Below are 21,309 nucleotides of genomic sequence, written 5' to 3' on the forward strand. Positions count from 1 at the left end.
TGGTTTTAAAATTATTGTGGAAAAGGATAGACCTGGTCCACAAGTTAAAGTTCTAAATTGGGGCAAGGCCAATTTTGAAAGTCTTAGACAGGAACTTCCAAAAGTTGACTGGGGGAGGCTGTTTGCAGGAATGGGACATTGGTAAGTGGGAGGCTTTCAAAAGTGAATTAATGAGGGTTCATGGCAAGCATGTTCCTGTTAGATTGAAGGGTAACGCTAGCAAGAGTAGGAGACCCTGGATGACCAGAGTTATTGAGGCCCTCATTTTGAAAATGGAAGAGGCATATGACATGTAAAGGCAGCTGGAATCAAGGGAATTCCTTGAGGAGTATAAAGAGTGTCAGCGTACATTCAAGAGAGAAATCAGTAAGGCTAAAAGGGGACATGAGATGTCAGTGGCAGATAAGGTAAAGGGAAATCCAAAGAGATATCACCATTATATGAAGGATAAAAGAGTCATTAGGCAGACAATAGGGCCTCTTAAAGATCAGTAAGGTCATTTACATGTGCAGCCACAAGAGGTGGGTGAGATCCTAAATGAATATTTCTCATCAGTAGTTACTATCAAGAAAGGAATGGATGCTAGGGAACTTAGGGAAATAAATAATGATGTCTTGAAGAATGTCCAACATTTCAGTATATCCTAGGACTTTGTGAGAGGCCAGGAAGAAAATTGCAGGGCCCCGAGCAGAGATATTTGTATCATCGATAGCCACAGGCAAAGTGTCCAAAGATTGGAAGGTCACTAATGTTGTGCCATTATTTAAGACAGGCTGAGGAAAATGCCTGGGAATTATAGACTGGTAAGTCTAATGTCTGTGGTGAGTAAGTTTTCAGGGAGTTTTGAGAGACAGGATATACAGGCATTTGGAGAGACCAGGACTCAAATGGGATTGTGAGCATGGCTTTGTGTTTGGGGAAATATTGTCCCATGAATTTGATTGAGTTTTTTGAAGTCTACAGGAAAGTAGATGAGGGCATTGTGGTAGCTGTTGTTTATGTGGACTATAGCAAGGCCTTTGACAAGGTATTGCATGGTAGATGGTTGAGTAAGGTTAAATCTCGCAGGATCCACACAGAGCTAGTCAACTGGTACAAAATTGCCTTGATGGTAGAAGACAGATGGTAGAGGGCTGTTTTTCAGATTGGAAGGCCTGTGACCAGTGGTGTGGCAGAGGGTTCGCTGCTGGGTCCATTGTTATTCAACATTTATATAAATGGTCTGGAAGAGAATTGAGGAGGTATGCTTAGTAAGTTTGTGGATGATACTGAGATTGATGGTATAGTGTACAGTGAAGAAGATTATCTGGGAATGCAGCAAGATCTTGATCAAATGGGTCAGTTGCTGAGAAACAGCATATGAACTTTAATTTAGATAAACGCAAGGTGTTGCACTTTGGTGGGGCACACCAGGGTAGGACTTACAAAATCAATGGTAGGGCCCTAGGGGGTGTTATAGAAGAAAGTGATCTAGAAGTGCAGGTTCATAGCTCCTTGAAAATGGACTCACAGGTAGACAGGGCAGTGAAGAAGGCTTTTGGCATACCAGCTTTCATTGGCTAGAGCACTGAATATAGGAGATGAGATGTCTTGTTGCAGCTGTACGTGACATTGGTCCGGCCACATTTAGAATACTGCGTGCAGTTCTGGTCGCTCTACTATAGAAAGGATATTATTAATCTAGAAAGAGATTTACTAGGATGCTACCTGGGCTAGAAGGCTTGAGTTATAAGCAGTGGTTGGATAGTTTGGGACTCTTTTCCCTGGAGCATAGGAGATTGAGAGGATGACCTTATGGAGGTATATAAAATCATGAGAAGCATGTTAGGGGAGCCTAAAACTAGAGATCATAGGTTTAAAGTGAGAGGGGAGAGAAACGAAAGAGTTCAGAGGGGAAATTTTTTTCACACGGAGGGTGGTGAATATCTGGATTCGGTTGCCAGAAGTACGGATAGAAGCAAGCACAATTTCGTTATTTAGGAAACATTTAGACAGGTACATGGTTGGGATCGCATTGGAGAGATATGGACCAAATGTAGGCAAATGGGACTAGCTTAAATAGTGAAAACTGGACAGCAGAGGCAAGTTGGGCCAAACAGCCTGTTTTCATGCTGTAGATGTTTATGACTATATGATTCTAAAATGCAATGCAGAAATCCACCAAAGCTGCTTAGATAGCACTTTCCAAACTCAATCTCACTACCAGTTCAAGGACCTGGGCAGCATATGTATATAAATGCCATCACTTGCAAATTTATTTTCAAACCATTCAAACTTGGAAATTTACTATCATTCCTTCACTGGATAAATTTTAAAAAGAAAATTAGCATGGTATCTTTTGCTGAAATATAAGCCAGCAACACTGTTGATGTTTCAACAATAAAACAGAACTTCGCTGAAAAAGATGACAGAGTAGAACAACTAAGTTTTTTTTCACATATAAAACAATCTGTAAGATTTCAAAACTCAAGGCAAAGTAAAATCCCATCTATCTCAACACAGCTCTGAGGAAGGGTCATCAGACCCGAAACGTTAACTCTGCTTTTTCCTTCACAGATTCTGCCAGACCTGCTGAGCTTTTCTCGTGATTTTGTTTTTGTACCATCATTTAGCAGTACTCCAACACCAGAGAGAGTTCCCTTCTCTATCACAGTTATAGACTTGGTTTGCTTGCTTTTTTAAATTCTCAGTCTTTTGAGCTTGATAGCCTTTTCCTTATTATTCATACATGTCACTTTAAACTTTATTAGCTTTAGGGTTCTAACTAAATACTTCAGTTCTGGAATTTTCAAACTAAAACAGTGGAGTTGAAATGCCCATCAGCCATGATTAAACGGTGGAGTGGACTCGATGGGCCGAATAGCCTTACTTCCACTCCTATGTCTTGTGGTCTTAAAACCTTACACTGAAGTAACCTATTTACAAACTGTTCTGAACTAACTCCTTTCTCATGGAGAAACCATTCTTATATCAGAACCACGTCTTCTGCATAGTGAATCGAAAGCTTTTATCCAATTTATGGGATTTTCCATGGCAAAAATCAATTTATAAGTCGCCAAAACCAACAGTGAACTAATGCCTATCAAAGAGATAGTAAGAACTACTGATACTGGAGTCACAGATAACATAGTGTGGAGCTTGAGGAACACAGAAGGCCAAGCAGCATTAGAGGAGCAGGAAAGCTGACGTTTTGGGTCAGGACCCTTCTTCTGAAGAATGCTCCTCCGATGCTGCCTGGCCTGTTGTGTTCCTCCAGCTCCACACTGTGTAATCTTCTTAATGTCTGTCAATGTTTGCTTTCTCTGACTATAAAAATTTCACTTTGTAAGCAAGCTCACATTATCATTCCGGGTTTGCCATTAGGCAAGATCCACTTTGAGACAAAATACTTTCAATTTATGGCTCCAAAAAGGCTAACAATTAGCAATTAAACCCCTTCATACACACAGACCAAAATCCACATGCCATAAGTTCAAAACCCAAACCCTAAGATAAATGCCATTTATATACAGATGGATTGCAACCCTTACACCTTTGTAGAGGATACTGCATAAAGCACATTAACATGAAGTGGAGTGCGAATCATCAATTGATAATTTTCAGGTTAGCAGGATGTAATGTTATTATGAATGTTACACCACAGGAATCAGTGTTGGGACCCCAACTCCTTACAATTTATAATAAGTGACATAGGTAAAGGAATAGAAAGCATTCTTGCTAAAGTTGTTGCTTATACAGATAGTACGAAAGTACGTTATGAAAGGTAAATATGATATTGAAAAATTAAGTGAGCAAGATCTGGCAAATTAGCATAATGTAGAAAAAGTAAAGACCATTGTTGCAGTCAGAATAAAAATATATTATCTAAATGGAGAGTTCTGAGATGCAGAGGGATCAATCTGTGCTCGTTGTGAATTGTAAAAGTCTTGTGTGCAAGCACAACAACTAATAAAGGATACTAATAGAATTTAACTATTTATTGTGAGGGAAATTGAAAACAAAGTTAGGGAGTTTATGATTCTGTTATACATTCTAGTGGCGTTCTATGTACAGTCTTAGTCATTTTATTTAAGGAAGAATGTAAATGTGTTGAAAGCAGTTCATAGGTTTACTAGACAAATGCCTGAAACTGGGCAGGCTGTCTTATGAAGAAAGGCTGCACAGGCTGGTCTTGAATCTTTTGGAATTTAGAAGTATAAGAGGCAACTTGATTGAAATACGTTAAGTTCTTGAAGAGTCCTGACAGGGTAGGTACACACAGGATGATTTCCCTTTTGGGAGAATGTAGAACTAGGGGTTACTATTTAAAACAGAGATGATGTAAACAAAATTCTCACAGGTTTATATAAGTCCTTGGAACTGTCTTGCTGAAAAGGTAGTCTTTGCATATTTTTAAGGCAAAGATGAATAGATTCTCAGTAATCTAGGGTTGAAAGGTATTCAGGTGGTTAGGAATCTGGGTTTGACATTATGATCATTAAAGCAACAATCTTAGTAAATGGCAGAGCAGCCTGAGGAGACAAAAGGCCTCCTTCTGCTCCTTGTACGTTTGTGTGTAACCAAACTTTCTGCTTCCATGCCCTCAGATCTTTTTACTTCTCCATTCCAAACAATCTAACCAAAGACATTTGGACAGGTACATGAATAGAAAAGTTCAGAGGGAAAAGGGCCAAATGCAGGCAAATGGGACTAGTTCAATTTAGGATACTTGGTTGGCATGGATGAGTTGGACCAAAGGGTCTGTTTCCATTGCTGTATGACTATATTACTCTATTCCTTTCATTATTTTCAAAACATGAATCAAATCTATGTTAAACCAACCTTTTAAAATGAAAATAACCCCCAGTTCCCAGATTCTATCTGATAGCATTGGTCCAAAGACAGGGATTCTTTTTAGTTACATTTCTCTCTCGCTGCTGTAGGATATAAGTACTCATTGCCAAATTTGGGCGACCACAGTTGGATGTGACAGTCCAAATTTTACCTAAGGTGCTTAGGGCATTTTTTCAATCTAGACTATTCACTGATTACACGGATGTGTTGTGTACTCATTGCAAACCCTGCCTGATTATCATTCCATTTAAATCAATGGGATGAAAGTTTGGGTGGATTCTATAACAAACGCACAACTGTTTCTCTAAATTATTACCCAAAGTAGTCAAGATGATCACTTCCCTGTCTGTTTAAGAAACTTGAAATTAATTTAGTTTTGTCTACATAAGTTGGAAAATGACAGAACAAAGCTCCCATATCTTGGCCAGCACAAATTCACCATTCACCCAGAAAGACCCTAACGATTACTTCTAAAGGGCATTGAACAAAATTACATTATTGCTGTAGTGAGTGCTCTTCTGAAATTACTATTAGACCACTTTTTTTGAGAGTCTCTGGTTGGGAAAAATTTCAAGTGGAAAAATGGTGAAGCAAGATTTTCCTTTATGTGGCTCACATTTACATTTGTGCATAATTTAGAGACTTGCAACGGTTTAAAAGATAAAGATGGCAGCAATTTTGAAAGTAACATGCTTGCCCAGCAAATAGACGTTAATTTTAACATTCTCTTTTTCCTCATCTAGATGTACTGGAAAAAGTGGAGGAAATATAAATGCTGACCTTTCTGCATAACAGTCCTATTAGTACCTCAGAGCATACTCTGTCATTCACTCTTTCATCTCAAGTATGACTAGTGACATCTATCTACCTGAAGGAATCTTTTGAAGTATGCATCATTGGATACATAGAGCTTGCATGGCAAATGAAGAGAAAAAAAATTGTTGACTTGAAGAGGTGCCAATGGCTTTAAGCCTTAAACCAGCAGAATCAACATCCAAGCTTACACACAAAAGTAACACATGAAATTGGTCCTCGAGCATCATCAGGATGCAATCAGCACATGATTCGGTGGATGTTTCCCAATTCTGCCCAAGAGGCAATATGGTGGTCGTGAAGATTTCAAAACACTGTGATAATCATATTTATCGTGGGTCCTCTGGAGAAGACTAGATTACAAACCAAATATATCATATTGAAACCTTCATGTGTAATTTACCCCTTCACAATTTTCCCACCAGCTGCCAAAATAAGGCACCATATGATTCAATTTTTAGTCCAACATGTAGGTTTTGTGATGAATGCGCCAAATCACGTTAGGTCATCCTTTCTATCAATTAACTTGGATTATTGTTAATGTCCGTTCAATGTTTCTATGTTTTCATGTTTATGTTTCCATGTTCAAAAGGCTCCTGGCATCACCCAAGACTGAAGGAAGCTGCATGATTTAAGATTTTATTTTCATTTTTTGCGCTATAGAATTTCTTTTAATTCATTTGTGGGGTGACGGCATCACTGGCTGGCTGGCCAACATTTATTGCTGATTCCTAGTTGGCCTTGAGAAGTGGTGGTGAACTACCTTCTTATACCACTAGAATCCATGTGCTGTAGTTAGACACACATTACCCTCAAGGTGGGAATTCGAGAAATTTGACCCAATGGCAGTGAAAGAACTTGGATATATTTCCAAGTCAGGATGTTGAGTGGCTTGGAAGGGAACTTGCAGGTGTTAGTGTTCCCATGTATCTGTTGCCCTTGTCCTTCTAAATGTAAACGGTCATGGATTTGGAATGAGCTGTCTAAGGATCTTTGTGAATTTCTGCAGTGCATATAGTAGATAGTACACAACGCTGCACTTGAGTGTCAGTAGTGAAGGGAATGGTTGTTTGTGGATGTGGTGCTAATGAAGCAGGCCATTTTATCCTTGATCGTGTCAAGCTTTTTGAGTGTTGCTGAAGCTGCACTCATCAAGGCAGGTGGGGATTATTCCATTACACTCTGACTTAATTTTTTTTGTTTTCTTCCTCATCTTTCTGTCCATTTATAACAAGGTGGGAAGCTGGATGAACACAGCAGGCGAAGCAGCATCTCAGGAGCACAAAAGCTGACGTTTTGGGCCTAGAGCTTTCTTCAGAGAGGCCCGAAATGTCAGCTTTTGTGCTCCTGAGATGCTGCTTGGCCTGCTGTGTTCATCCAGCTTCACACTTTGTTATCTTGGATTCTCCAGCATCTGCAGTTCCCATTATTTCTGTCCATTTATATTGTTTTAACTCTTGCAGTATCACACACAAATTTAACAAAGGGAACATAAGAAATTTCTTTGGCTCCTCAAGTCATACAATAGACCATAGCTGATCTGATTGCTCCATATTTCTAACTACCTGAAATGATCTTTCATCTGCTTATCAAGAATCTATCTACCTATTCCTTCAACATTTTCAAAGCCTTCATCTGTCTGTTAGGGAGAGAAAAAATATTCTTGTCATCTCTTCCTTAAAATTGCGATTCCCTCCTTTTAAACAGTAATTTTAATGGTTTTGTCTATTCTCTTTTCTAATATTGAAGATGTCCCTGCTGACAATCCCAAACACTTTGACAGGTATGCCACAGATGTATTTTATCATCACCTTGTGGACAAATGTTGACACAGCCTTGAATCAAATTATTGTGTTTAGTATTAGCAATATCCACAATGTCATGCAATTCCTTGATCATGCATTTTAATGGGAAGTAGTAATTTTTTTAAAAGGATGCTATGTCTCTAATAAAGCAAGAAATTAAGGCATTTTTGTATAAATTAGTGAATATTTTGTACTCTAGTTCGGCTCAAAAAGAGAAATTTGCAGACTGCCATGTTTTAAACGTTGTCATCATATTGAATATTCTCACAAATTCCCACTTCCGGTGTTACCTTACCTTGAAGAAGTGTGACCTGTCCAAGAGGTGAAGACAGGCAAAGCCACATGCTGGGCACGCGGCGATTTGAATTCAGCCCGCGAGGCTATGCACGTGCCGAGGTTTAACGGCTTCGAATAGCGCGAGATAACGTATTCTATTTGCCCGCCCCTGCGCAACCCTCGAGAAGCTTCCATCTTTCACAAGGAAGGTTGAAAGTGAGTTGGTTGATAGCAATGGTAATAAATTATCTTTGCATCTCTGTAGGGAGAGAGAAAATGTGTGTATTTTGTAGCGCCACGATGTAAGAAATATGTTTGTGCTTTTTAACCAGATTCGTAGGAAGCAACTGCTCAGTTCAAAGGAATTATTCATGAAATCCCCAGAGGTGCAGGTAGGGTTATTTAGCCCCTTGAGAGTGCATTCTAATGTGTATGATTAGCGGAAATCTTATTCGGAGAAGAAAACCCCCAAGAAGGAAAAGCAGATTTTAAAAGATGAGGATTAAAAGTGGTAAGAAAAGGGTGCTATCAAGGTGTAAAATGCAAAACCGTTCTGCCCGGAGGAACTATCGACGATAACCATTTATAAAGTACTGCTTGGATAACACACTAAGAACATTCCAGAAAGCGCACAGTGAATTGTGGACCTGTGTTTATTACTTGTCAACTTTGAACAAAACAACATTTTGTTCAGTCCGTAAATGATTCTCTGATCAGTTTTATTGACTAACCTCTCTCTTATCAGTTAACTGCCAAGCCTGGGAAGGTCAAGTTATCGTAATATTTTCTTAATTTTAAACGCTTCAAGGGGAATGGGAGAAAATTGGAGAATGGCATCGAGATAGATTAGCCTTGACCATATTGAATGGTGAGGTAGTTTCAAAGAGCCGAATGGCTTATTTCTGCTTTTGTGTCTATGTTTCTCTCATTGTGTCCTGCCCAGAGACTAAACATACTTGTAGTTTTTCTTGATCTAATTAGATATGATATAGTTATTGAACTGAACTTTTAATTCTGCTTAAACTTTTACAATTAGATTAGATTAGATTCCCTACAGTGTGGAAACAGGCCCTTTGGCCCAACAAGTCCACACCGACCATTGGAGCATCCCACCCAGACCCATCCCCCTATAACCCACACACCCCTGAACACTACGGGCAATTTAGCATGACCAATCCACCTAACCTGCAAATCTTTGGACTGTGGGAGGAAACCAGAGCACCCGGAGGAAACCCACGCACACACGGGGAGAATGTGCAAACTCCACACAGACAGTCGCCCGATGTGGGAATCAAACCTGGGTCCCTGGCGCTGTGAGGCTGCAGTGCTAACCACTGAACCACCATGCTGCCCAATTACATTCACCTATTAAACATGAATAGAAATTCCATGCCTTTCCCCCCATTTTCTTACACATTTTTCATGGGATGGGGCATTAGTGGCTGGGCCAGCATTTGTTGTCTCTGCCTAATCACCCAGCGAGCAATTCGGAGTAAACTACAATGGACCCACATGTAGGACATTAGTGAATTAGATGGGTTTTTTAATGACAATCAACAGTGACTACATGGTTGCCATTAGACCAACTTTGTAAAAAGTTGACTTTAAATGTCACCATCTGCTGTGATGTGATTCAACCCCGTGTCCCCAGGACATTAATCTGGAGTAGAGATAATGGGAACTGCAGATGCTGGAGAATCCAAGATAATAAAGTGTGAAGCTGGATGAACACAGCAGGCCAAGCAGCATCTCAGGAGCACAAAAGCTGACATTTCGGGCCTCAACCCTTTATCAGAGAGGGGGATGGGGAGAGGGTTCTGGAATAAATAGGGAGAGAGGGTGAGGTGGACCAGAGATGGAGAGAAAAGAAGATATTCAATGTAACAGAGGAAGAGGTGGGGTTTGGGGCCTGTGTAGGTGCGGAAGAGGGACTGTTCCATGTAACCTACTGTATGACTGTATTGGCGCCGCCTCTTGCTCCCAAGAGGAGCTCGAACAGTTCATCCACTTCACCAACACTTTCCACCCCAACCTCAAGTTCACCTGGGCCATCTCCAACACATCTCTCACCTTCCTGGACCTCTCAGTCTCCATCTCAGGTAACCAGCTAGAAACTGATGTCCATTGCAAGCCCACCAACTCCCACAGCTACCTAGAATACACCTCCTCCCACCCACCCTCCTGCAAAAATTCCATCCCCTGTTCCCAATTCCTCCGCCTCCGCTGCATCTGCACCCAGGATGAGGCATTTCACTCCCACACAGCCCAGATGTCCAAGTTCTTCAAGCACCGCAACTTTCCCCCCGCAGTGGTCGAGAATGCCCTTGACCGCATGTCCCGCAACACATCCCTCACACTGTGCCCCCGCCACAACCGCCCCAAGAGGATCCCACTCATTCTCACACACCACCCCATCAACCTCCGGATACAACGCATCATCCTCCGACACTTCCGCCATCTACAATCTGACCCCACAACCCAAGCCATTTTTCCAACCCCACCCTTGTCTGCCTTCTGGAGAGACCAGTCTCTCCGTGACTCCTTTGTTCGCTCCACACTCCCCTCCAACCTCACCACACCCGGCACCTTCCCCTGCAACCGCAGGAAATGCTACACTTGCCCGCACACCTCCTCCCTCACCCCCATCCCAGGCCCCAAGATGACTTTCCGCATTAAGCAGAGGTTCACCTGCACATCTGCCAATGTGTAATACTGTATCCATTGTACCCGGTGTGGCATCCTCTCCATCGGGGAAACCAAGCAGAGGCTTGGGGACCACTTTGCAGAACACCTCTGCTCGGTTCGCAATAAACAACTGCACCTCCCAGTCGCGAACCATTTCAACTCCCCCTCCCATTCTTTAGACAACATGTCCATCATGGGCCTCCTGCAGTGCCACAATGATGCCACCCGAAGGTTGCAGGAACAGCAACTCATATTCCGCTTGGGAACCCTGCACCCCAATGGCATCAATGTGAACTTCACAAGCTTCAAAATCTCCCCTCCCCCCACTGCATCCCAAAACCAGCCCAGTTCGTCCCCTTCCCCCACTGCATCCCAAAACCAGCCCAGCCTGTCTCTGCCGCCCTAACCTGTTCTTCCTCTTACCCATCCTTCCACCCACCTCCAGCCGCACCTCCATTTCCTACCTACTAACCTCATCCCACCTCCTTGACGTGTCCGTCTTCCCTGGACTGACTTATCCCCTCCCAACCTCCCCACCTATACTCTTGTCTCCACCTATCTTCTTTTCTTTCCATCTTCGGTCTGCCTCCCTCTCCCTCCCTATTTATTTCAGAACCCTCTCCCCATCACCCTGTCTGATGAAGGGTCTAGGCCCGAAAAGTCAGCTTTTGTGCTGCTGAGATGCTGCTTGGCCTACTGTGTTCATCCGGCTTCACACTTTATTATCATTAATCTGGAGTTATGGATCACTGGTTCGGTGACATCACCAATACACTAACAGCTTCCATATACGATACTGATGTGGGTCAGTGGATATTCAGTGGATAATGACTTGTGGTTTTGTTGTGGAAAGTTTATTTTTTACACCACATCCTCTACAAACCAAACCCCTCCCCAAGTCTTACATTTCCCAAAATGCTTTTAGCAGAGATTTTTCATTTATGGTAACATGTGCAATTTGGAACTCGATAATATTTTTCTCCTTTGACCATATGACGGTAAAAAATAGGAATAGCACTAGGCTGTTCGAGCTTTGAGCATGCACTATCATTCCATAGGATTATGGCTCACCCTTTGCTATTCCTGCAATAGATGCTGATTTTTGTTCAAATTGGATGCCTTTCTCTTCCACTACCTCTCTCACCCAACAAAATGTCCCACCAATGTCCTTTCAATGTATTTATAACGTAGTGGTGAATCTTATATTATCTCTTTCTGGACAAGCATAGTCAAATCTGAAGGTAGATTCAACACAGATCTTTGGGGACTGCTTTTTCTTACTGCTGCTACATGGTAACTATTACAGACTGTCTAACACGGCTGCTGCATCACATGATACTAAATTATTTCCTGTGATTACTTAATAATTAAATGACCATATCTACTCCATTATTAACAATGAGAATGCTCTATTGCCATCACTTTGCTCCATTCATCACTTCTGTATGGTAGTAGATTTGTCAACTTTAGGTACATTTAAGTCGTCATTGGATAAGCATATGGACGTACATGGAATAGCGTAGGTTAGATGGGCTTCAGATTGGTATGACAGGTCAGCACAACATCGAGAGCCGAAGGGCCTCTACTGTGCTGTAATGTTCTATGTTATTACTGATGCCAAATGGTTCTCTTCCTGGATTGCTGGCAGTTTTTACGGATGAATATCTGGAATGTAATGGTGTATAGAACTCCAAGATAAATCATTCAATTATTGTTTTCCCCTTCCTCACTTATTCTCTCCCTCGTTATCTCTCTGATCTCACCATCCTCTGTTTCCATCTCCTCCATTCATCCTCACCTTTGTCTGCTCACTGTCTAACTTCTTACTCTCAATGTTCCACCAATCCTGTTCCTCCCATTCATTTCACAACCCTTTCTTCCACTTCTCACCAGCTCCCCTTTCACCATTCCTCCACAGTCATATCTTTTCCCTATTTTTCTCTGCTTCTCTTTGTCAAAAGAAAAAAGATGTAAGGATGAATTAGCAACTATTTGGCCAAATAAGTGGCTTCAATGAGAATTTTATGGAAATGGTGAGAGGAGACAATTTCATAATTTCCCACATTATATTCCTTTTGCAACACCTTTGCCCATTTACTTAACCTGTCAATATATTTTTGTAACCTCCTTGAGTCCTGTTCACAACTTACTTTCCCACCTATCTTTTGTGTCCTCAGCAAAGTTGGCAACTACACTTTTCATTCCTTTTTCAAAGTCATTTATACAAATTGTGCCAGTACTGATTCCTGTGGCTCATCATTTGTTGCATCTTGTCAATTGCAAAGTTATCTATTTATGTCTACTGTGTTAGCTAGCTCATTTTTTGTCAATGCCAATATATTACCCCATGAGCTTTTATTCTCCACAATAACCTTTGATGTGGCATTTTATCAAATGCCTTCTAATGTATTTCCTGTGACAGATATTAAACTAACAGGCTGGTTGTTTCCTTTTTTAAGCCTCCCTCCTTTTTTGAATAAAGAAGTTACATTAGCTACTTTCCAATCTTATGAATCACCCCAGAATTTAGGGAATTTTGGAAAATTAAAACCAACTCATCAGCTATCTCACTCGTCAATTCATTTATAAGATCCTAGCATAATGTCTGTCAGATCCCAGGCACTTGTCAGCCCACAAATCCAAAAATCTGTTGTGTAGCACTTCACTGATGATTGTGATTTTCCTGACTTCCTCTTTCTCTTCCATTTCCTGATTTATCATTACTTCTGGGATGATACTTGTCTCTTCTATTGTAAGACTGATGGCCTGCTTCCAGACTGTAGAGATCCTGTGACTCTATAAAATCTTTTTAAATTGATCTGCCATTTCCTCATTTTTCCTAATTAGTTCTCCATTGTACCTTCTCTCGTACCAATGCACACTTTGTTAACTCTGTCCTTTATATTTTTGCCTAGCTTTTGTTATACACTAATTTTTCCCTCTTTGTTAATGTTTTAGGCATGTACTGGTTTTATATTTATAAGGCTGGCTCAGTGTTTAGCACTGTTAGTGCCAGGATCCTGGGTTTGATTCTAGCTATGCGTTGACTTGTAGGGCTTGAAGAAATAAAATGTTGGGAAAGGCAAGGCTTGGAAGTAATTGAAAGCAACAATAAGAATTTTAAAACAGGTTTTGTGAAACTGGAAACCAATGCAAGTCAACAGGGGCGATGAGTGAATTGGGCTTGGAGTGGCATTCTAAATGTCTTCAACTTTTTAGAAAGTATAAAATAGGATGCAAATCAGCTCGAGACAATAGGGACGCATGGATGAGGGTTTCAGCAACACTTCAGTTTAGTCAGGGATGGAGATCAATGCAGTTTTGCAGAGGCAGTTTTAGAGATGGACCAACCTCATCTCAGGCTCTAATGAAATGCCAAATTTGTGATGCTTCTGGTTTACACTAGATGGTGGCAAGGAAGAGAGAGGAGCTAGTGGCTACAAATAGAGCTGAGTACTTAAGTCATCCCATTATTTGGTTTGAGAAATTTCTGATCACCTAGTACTTTGTACTTGCTGCAGGAACTGATTATTGGCATCGAACAAGTAATGTGACAATACGGACAGAGTAGAATTCGAGAGTTAGCATTAAAGTAGTATAAGTGTACATGTAGAACATGATATTCTTTTGGATGATGTTACTGAATGGCAGCATATGAATAAGTACTAGGAGAGGGTAGATCCTTGGTGGCTGGTAGTGCAAAAATGAAGTAGGAGTCTACGTAGATAATTTTGCCCTTATAAGTAGATACAGAATCAAGGAAGGGCTAATGATGGAGGAGAGGCTTGGTAGAAAATTGTGTTGTCAACTGTGTTGGTATGTTGTGAAGGATGAGAAGAGGTAATTTAAAATGATTTTATAAAGGATGCCATTTTCACTTCTAACGGTCAAGTTCAGGGATGAAAACAATTGAAGAGATTCAAACACGGAGTTGTGGGGAAGATTAGCATGAATTTGGAAAGTGTCAACATGTTTAAACATTTTGGAGAGGAAAGCAACAATAGAGATGGAGCAATAGTTTGCATGGATAGAGTGATCCCCCAGACCTGAAACCTTACCGTGATTTCAGTCCATGCTCACATTGTTGATGCTTAACTTCCCTGTGAAGTGCCTGAGCAATCCATTTTGATTAACTAATTCAGCAGTTTGATGTGAGAAGTAGGTTGATCATCAGCCTCTGGAACACATTGCTTGGTTTTCAAGTCTTAGAGTCGAATTTGAAGCCATAGCCAGGGAGTCTACTTCCTGTGCCAGAAACCCACCTCAGGGCATCCAGCTCGGAAGTGAGACAACACCAGTTTATAGTCCAACAGGAAATCACAAGCTTTTTGTGTGTTTCCCCTTCATCAAGTCACCTGACATGGCTAAGTGCTATAAAAGCTTGTGAATTCAAATAAACCTGTTAAACTATAACCTGGTGTTGTCTGACTTCTGACCTTGTCCACCCCAGTCCAACACTGGCACCTCAACATCAAGGCAACCAATAATAATCAATTTTCCAACAGCACATATTTGCAAATAATGTAATTGATAAGGGGTGATGCATGTTTAGCTCATGATAGACTTGTATGAAATGTATGTTTTGTGATACTCATAGTGAGTCAACTCTATGAAACAATTCGTCCAGCCCCAATGCATCTTTATTGATCTGAAATGTAAACTTTATTTCTCTCTACACAGATGCTACTTGCACTGTTGTACGTTTACAGCATTTTCTGTTTATGTGCTGATATTATATTTGAGATTTTTACTATCTGAGAGATGTCAAGTTGATTTTGTTTTGTCTTGTTCAGGCAAGATGGAAAATACCAATAAATTATCAAATCTGGATAAAATCTTACTAAAATTAGGTAAGAATACTTAACTGACAAAACAAAATGCTATTATGCTGAAGATCTATAATGTTATTCAAAGTTAGTATTTTGAAATATAATTTGAAACATTCTTATTTCTGTAAATATGCTAGTATTTCAGGTGGACCAGAGTACACAATTGCAAAAAGAAGTTAAGCAGCAGATTCACAGTATGTATTCTTTCCTGTCTTATGCACTCAATCAATAAAAATGAAGTGTATTGTAATGGTAACTTTTTTGTATTGAAGTTCATGCTGTGGAGCCTTGCTCAGTTGGAATAAGAAGGGGGATTTTACATTCACTTACTAGTTGGTATGAAGACAAGGGATCATGTAAAATCATGGCCATCCCAATCCTTACCCAGATTGAGGGAGGGATGAATAAGTCCACTTCACTGAAGTAAACTCAAACTGAAATAAAATAAACTTAAATGAGAGCAGTTGTGAGGACATTGAAGCTGAGCTGGTTAAAGTGAACTGACAAATTAAATTAAGCAAAAGATTAATGGAAATCCAGTTTTGAGAAGATTTGTAGCTCAGGTTGAGGTTCTGGATGTGAGTTCGCTCACTGAGCTGGAAGGTCCGTTTTCAGACGTTTCATCACCATTCTAGGTAACATCATCAGTGAGCCTCCGGTGAAGCGCTGGTGTTACGTCCCGCTTTCTATGTATCTGTTTAGGTTTCCTTGGGTTGGTGATGTCATTTCCTGTGTTGGTGATGTCATTCATGAGATTTCATTTGTTGATGGAACTCCATCAACAAACACATTGATTTGGAGCCTATCTACCCGATCCTCTGAGAAAAAGAACAGGAAATAATATCACCAACACAGGAAATGACATCACCAACCCAAGGAAACCTAAACAGATAAATAGAAAGTGGGACATAACACCAGTGCTTTGTCGGAGGCTCACTGTTGATGTTACCTAGAATGGTGACGAAACATCTGGGAAGAAACCTTCAAGCTCAGTGAACCAGCTTACATCTGGAACAAAATAAAGACCCACTTTCTTGTGGACCTAGAGGAGGAGAGTGCTGTGTTGGAGGTGAAAGGAAGACGTCGGGTTGGCTGTGCACCCTTGCGACCAGTGGATCTTAATGCTGGCTTCGGCCTAACGCTGGTTCAGGGGAGCAGCCAACCTGCAACGATGGCTGCGGCAAGTGCTCGTGCCCCAGGTCGGGGGTCCGGAACACCATCCGTGTTTCTGTAAAGAAGGTGGATGAAGGTGCACCTGTGGACCGCACCTTTTTCGTGAAGAGGGTCCTGTTGGACTGTTGTGGGTTCGCTGCTGCGGACATTTACTGCCTGCAGGATTTCCCCGGAGGAGGTTTTTACGATGTGACCTTCAGGAGTGCCAAGCTTTGCGAGGGCTTCCTGGAGGTTTTCAAGGAGAAAGGAGGTGAGGGCCGCCCCCTCTGTATTGACCGCTGTCCCGCTGTTTGTGATGCCAGCGCAGAGGAGCCGTATGGTGACTGTACACATGTACAACCCGCATGTGCCAGCAGTTGATGTCCTGACTTTCCTTGGAAGGCACGTGAAGGTGGAAGGGGACCTAACTAACATCATGGACCCCTTTGGCATCTGGACCAGTAAGAGGCAGATCAAGGTGACGCTGAGGATGGGCGCGGACGGGAACGTCGTACACCCACCATCCAGCTTTGCGATCGGCGGGAGCAAGGGCTACCTGACCTATGCAGGGCAACCTAAAGTCTGCCATGCCTGTGGTAGGTCAGGTCACGTGGCGGCCAACTGCAAAGCCACCATCTGCAGGAACTCCAGGGAGGAGGAACACCTTGCAAAGGATTGCCTACAAGAGAAAAGCTGCAATCTTTGCGGGGAAGCAGGCCACCTCTATAGGGCATGCCCGCAGCGGGGGACCACCTACGCCAAGGTCGCTGGCAGGGGATTGTGGGGTCAGCCCCCCCGGAGGAGAGGAAGGCACCAGGGCCCTGCAAGGACCCCACTGATGTGCAGGAGGGCCAGGTTGTGCAGGAGGGCCCAGCCCCGCAGGATGGGCCCGAGGCCAGGAAAGCGCCCCTGCAGGCTCCGCTCCCCCCCGACAACCCGGAGTCGATGGAGGCAGCGACAGGCGACCCAGGGGAGTGGACGACGGTCCAGAAACTGAGGAGGAAGGTGTATCGACGGGCCCACGAACCGCAACCATCAGGCGGGAAGAGGCAGTTACAGGGGGGCTATAAGAGCTCCTCTGACGAGGGGGATTCGGAGAGGGCCCGCCCGAAGCAGAAGTTAAAGGTCTCGAGGGAGAAGGAAAGCAGCACCACGCTTCCAGGTGACGGGAGGCGTCCTGAGGCTCCATCTGACACCCAGTCAAGTGCCGCTGGGGCACTGGAGGGCCCCCCGGAACTTCCAGGCGGGAAGGAGGAAACAGCGCGTCCCCAGCCTGACCCAGAGCCGGAACCTCCTGCCTCCGCACCCCCGACGGGGGGATGCCACCTGGAAGGCAGCACGGATGGTTTCCTGAGCCCGGAGAGCGTCCAGCAGTTAGCCCAGGCAATGGGCATGAAGGGACAAATGGAGGGGCTAGACCTTGGACTTGGGGAGGGTACTGTGGTCACTGCCCACAATGGGGGTGTGAGTTGCGAGCATTAATGTGCACAGTGTCAAGTCCACCGCAAGATGTGTATCCACGTTGGCCTATCTGACCACCATCAAGGCGGACCTCCTGTTTCTGCAGGAGTGCGGGATACCGCACCTCGGCAGGTACAGGAAATGGTCCGGCGCCTGGACCTGTGGGCCTTCGATCTGGTCAGGGGGTAACGACTGTCGCTCCTCGGGCCTGGCTATTCTGCTGTGGGGGCGCGACTTCACCATCTCTCAAGTTCAGGAGGTGGGGGGGCGCCTCCTAGTGGCTGACGTCACCTACAGGAACGCTCCCCTGAGGCTGATCAATGTGTATGCCCCAGCGGTACGGAATGAGCGGTTGGCCGTCCTGCAGCGGCTTCCACACCTGCTGGCTACGTCCAGGCCGGTCATCCTAGGCGGAGTCTTCAACTGCATCATCGATGCAGATGGCAGATCCGGCGTGGGGACAGCGGGTGGGGGAAGTCAACTGGACGTCACGTCCAGATTCCTGATGGGCACGGTGAAGGATGCCAAGCTGCTCGACGTCTTCAGCACCCCTGCAAACAGAGCGCAGCGGAGGTACACCTGGTTGCGGCCAGACGGGTCTATTCGCTCAAGGAAAGACTTCCTGTTTGTGTCACGGGCGTTCTTGGTCTGGTCCACCGGCGTCGAGCCGGTGTTCTTCTCTGACCACTGCCTCCTGCTTGCCGTCTGTCACTTACAGGACGACCAGCCGGCTGGCAAGGGGACGTGGAAGCTCAACACGACTCTGTTGACCCCAGAGAACGTCGAGGAGCTTAAGAGGGAGTACGCCGGTTGGAGAACCGTGAAACCCCTCTTTGAGTCTCTGGGCGACTGGTGGGAGACGGTGAAGGAGAACATCAAGAGGTTCTTTGTCCTCAAGGGTGTTCGGAAGGCGAGAGAGAGGCGGGGAAAGCTGTCGCGACTCCAGAAAAGGGTGCAGAACCTGCTCCTTCTGCAGTTGATGGGGGTCAATGTCACGGAAGACCTCCGCGAGGTGAGGGGCCAGCAAGCCTCGCTCTTCGCCGCGGAGGCCTCCAGGATAATCTTCCGGTCCAGGGTCCGCTCCGTGGAGCAGGACGAGACGTGCTCGAGTTTCTTCTTTCAGAAGGTGCACAAAGAGAGCTCTGTGCTTAGCCGGCTGAAGGAGGACGACGGCTCGGTGATGTCGTCTCGGCCCGACATTTTGAGGATCAGCAGATCCTTCTATGCCAGACTGTACGACACGAAGCCAACGGACAGCATGGCCTCGGAGTTGTTCCTGTCGTCTATCACGGAGGTCTTAGACGACGGCACGAGGGAGTGGCTGGACCGGCCGATATCCCTGGACGAGCTGACCAGAGCCCTCAAGTCCTTGGAGAGGAATAGGACTCCCAGGAGCGACGGCTTACCGGTTGAGCTGTATTCCGCTCTGTGGGACCTGGTCAGCCAGGACCTGCTGGAGGTGTACGATAGTGCGCTTCGGGCAGGGGAAATGTGCAAGTCCATGACGAAGGGCATCATCACCCTCATTTACAAGAGGAACGGGGAGAGGGAAGAAATTAAGAATTGACGTCCCATTTCACTATTGAACGTGGACTACAAAATCCTGGCCAAGGTCATAGCCAACCGGGTCAGGTCTGTCCTGGAGTCAGTGATTCACCCTGACCAAATCTGTGCTGTGCCGGGCAGGAAGATTGCTGAGAGCCTCGCGCTCATCAGGGATACGATTGCCTACGTGCAGGACAGGCGGGTGGACATCCTCAAAATGTCGGTGTCTCTTTGTGCACCTTCTGAAAGAAGAAACTCGAGCACGTCTCGTCCTGCTCCACGGAGCGGACCCTGGACCGCCTCGTCAGCCTGGACCAGGAGAAGGCCTTCGACAGGGTCTCTCATGCTTACATGGGGGATGTCCTCTCCAAATTGGGGTTCGGGAATGGCATCTGCAATTGGATCCGGCTGCTCTACGCCAACATCGTTAGTGCAGTCTCGATCAACGGGTGGGAATCGGACAGTTTTCCTGTTAGATCTGGAGTCAGGCAGGGCTGCCCGCTCTCTCCTGCCTTGTTCATGTGCTGTGTGGAGCCCTTCGCCGCATCCATCAGGAAGGACGTGAGCCTGAAGGGCGTGACAATCCCAGGCAGCGGAGGCCTTCAGGTCAAGACCTCCCTGTACATGGACGATGTCGCCGTCTTCTGCACCGATCGTCGGTCGGTGAGTAGACTATTGGACATCTGCGGCCAGTTTGAACTGGCCTCGGGTGCCAAAGTCAATAGGGGTAAGAGCGAGGTCATGTTCTTCGGGAACTGGGACAACCGCTCCTTCATCCCCTTCACCGTCAGGACAGACTACCTGAAGGTGCTGGGTGTTTGGTTTGGTGGAGCTGGGGCGTGCACTAAGACTTGGGAGGAGCGTATCACCAAATTGAAGCAGAAGCTGGGCAGGTGGACGCTCCGGTCCCTCTCCATCGTGGGTAAGAACCTGGTTGTCAGGTGCGAGGTGCTTTTGGTACTGTTGTATGTGGCGCAGGCCTGACCTATTCCCTGGACCTGCACCGCTGCAGTCACCCGGGCCATCTTCCACTTCATTTGCAGCAGTTGTGGAAGCAAGGTCGTTGGGGTCATTTAAGAGACTGCTGGACATGTATATGGTCACAGAAATTTGAGGGTGCATACATGAGGATCAATGGTCGGCACAACATTGTGGGCTGAAGGGCCTGTTCTGTGCTGTACTGTTCTATGTTCTATGTTCTATTTAGGGGTTGAGGATGGACCAGGTCCGCAGGGACACCATGCACAAAGACCTGGAAAATGGGGGAAAGGGCGTACCGAATGCCACCCTCGCCCTGACGGCTACCTTTGCGTGCGGCTGCATCAAGCTGTGCGTAGATCCTCAGTACGCAAACACCAAGTGTCACTACTTACTGAGGTTCTACCTGTCCCCGGTGTTGCAAAGGATGGGCCTGGCCTCGTTGCCGCGGAATGCTCCAAGTAGTTGGACCGTTCCGTACCACCTGTCCTTCGTGGAGAAATTTTTGAAAGGAAACACCTTTGCACAAGGCCGTCAGGCAGTGGTCAGCACGTAGTATCCTCGAGACCCTTCGCGAAAAGGAGAGGGTGGATCCCGTCGTGTGGTTCCCCACGCAGACTGCCAAAGTCGTTTGGCAGAATGCCTCATCGCCAGAACTTTCCAACAAGCACAAGGACATTGCTTGGCTGGCGGTGAGAGGGGCTCTGCCAGTGAAATCCTTAATGCATGCCCGGAATCTCTGCGCCACCGCACACTGCCCTCAATGTGGCTGCGGGGGGATGAGACTGTCGATCACATCCTTCTGGAGTGTGCCTATGCGCAGGAGGTCTGGAGGGGGATGCAGTGGTATTTGTCGAGGTTGGTCCTGAGCAGCTCCGTGACGCGGGACTCCGTGCTCTACGGGCTGTTTCCCGGGACGCACACCGAGACCA

At 44.9% G+C, this 21,309-nt stretch overlaps 1 protein-coding gene across 1 annotated transcript in view; it reads left to right on the top strand.

Annotated features, from left to right (window-relative positions):
* Positions 1–901: 901 nt before the first annotated feature.
* LOC125455538 (uncharacterized) overlaps positions 902–21,309 on the top strand; it is a 114,729-nt gene continuing 94,321 nt past the window's right edge. Inside the window, exons 1-2 of the mRNA XM_048537648.1 lie at positions 902–1,027; positions 8,060–8,119. Coding sequence (XP_048393605.1) covers positions 902–1,027; positions 8,060–8,119 — 186 coding nt within the window. The remainder of the gene's footprint in view (positions 1,028–8,059; positions 8,120–21,309) is intronic.

The sequence above is a fragment of the Stegostoma tigrinum genome, chromosome 10, assembly GCF_030684315.1.
Source record: "Stegostoma tigrinum isolate sSteTig4 chromosome 10, sSteTig4.hap1, whole genome shotgun sequence".
In the NCBI taxonomy this organism is placed as follows: Eukaryota; Metazoa; Chordata; class Chondrichthyes; order Orectolobiformes; family Stegostomatidae; genus Stegostoma; species Stegostoma tigrinum.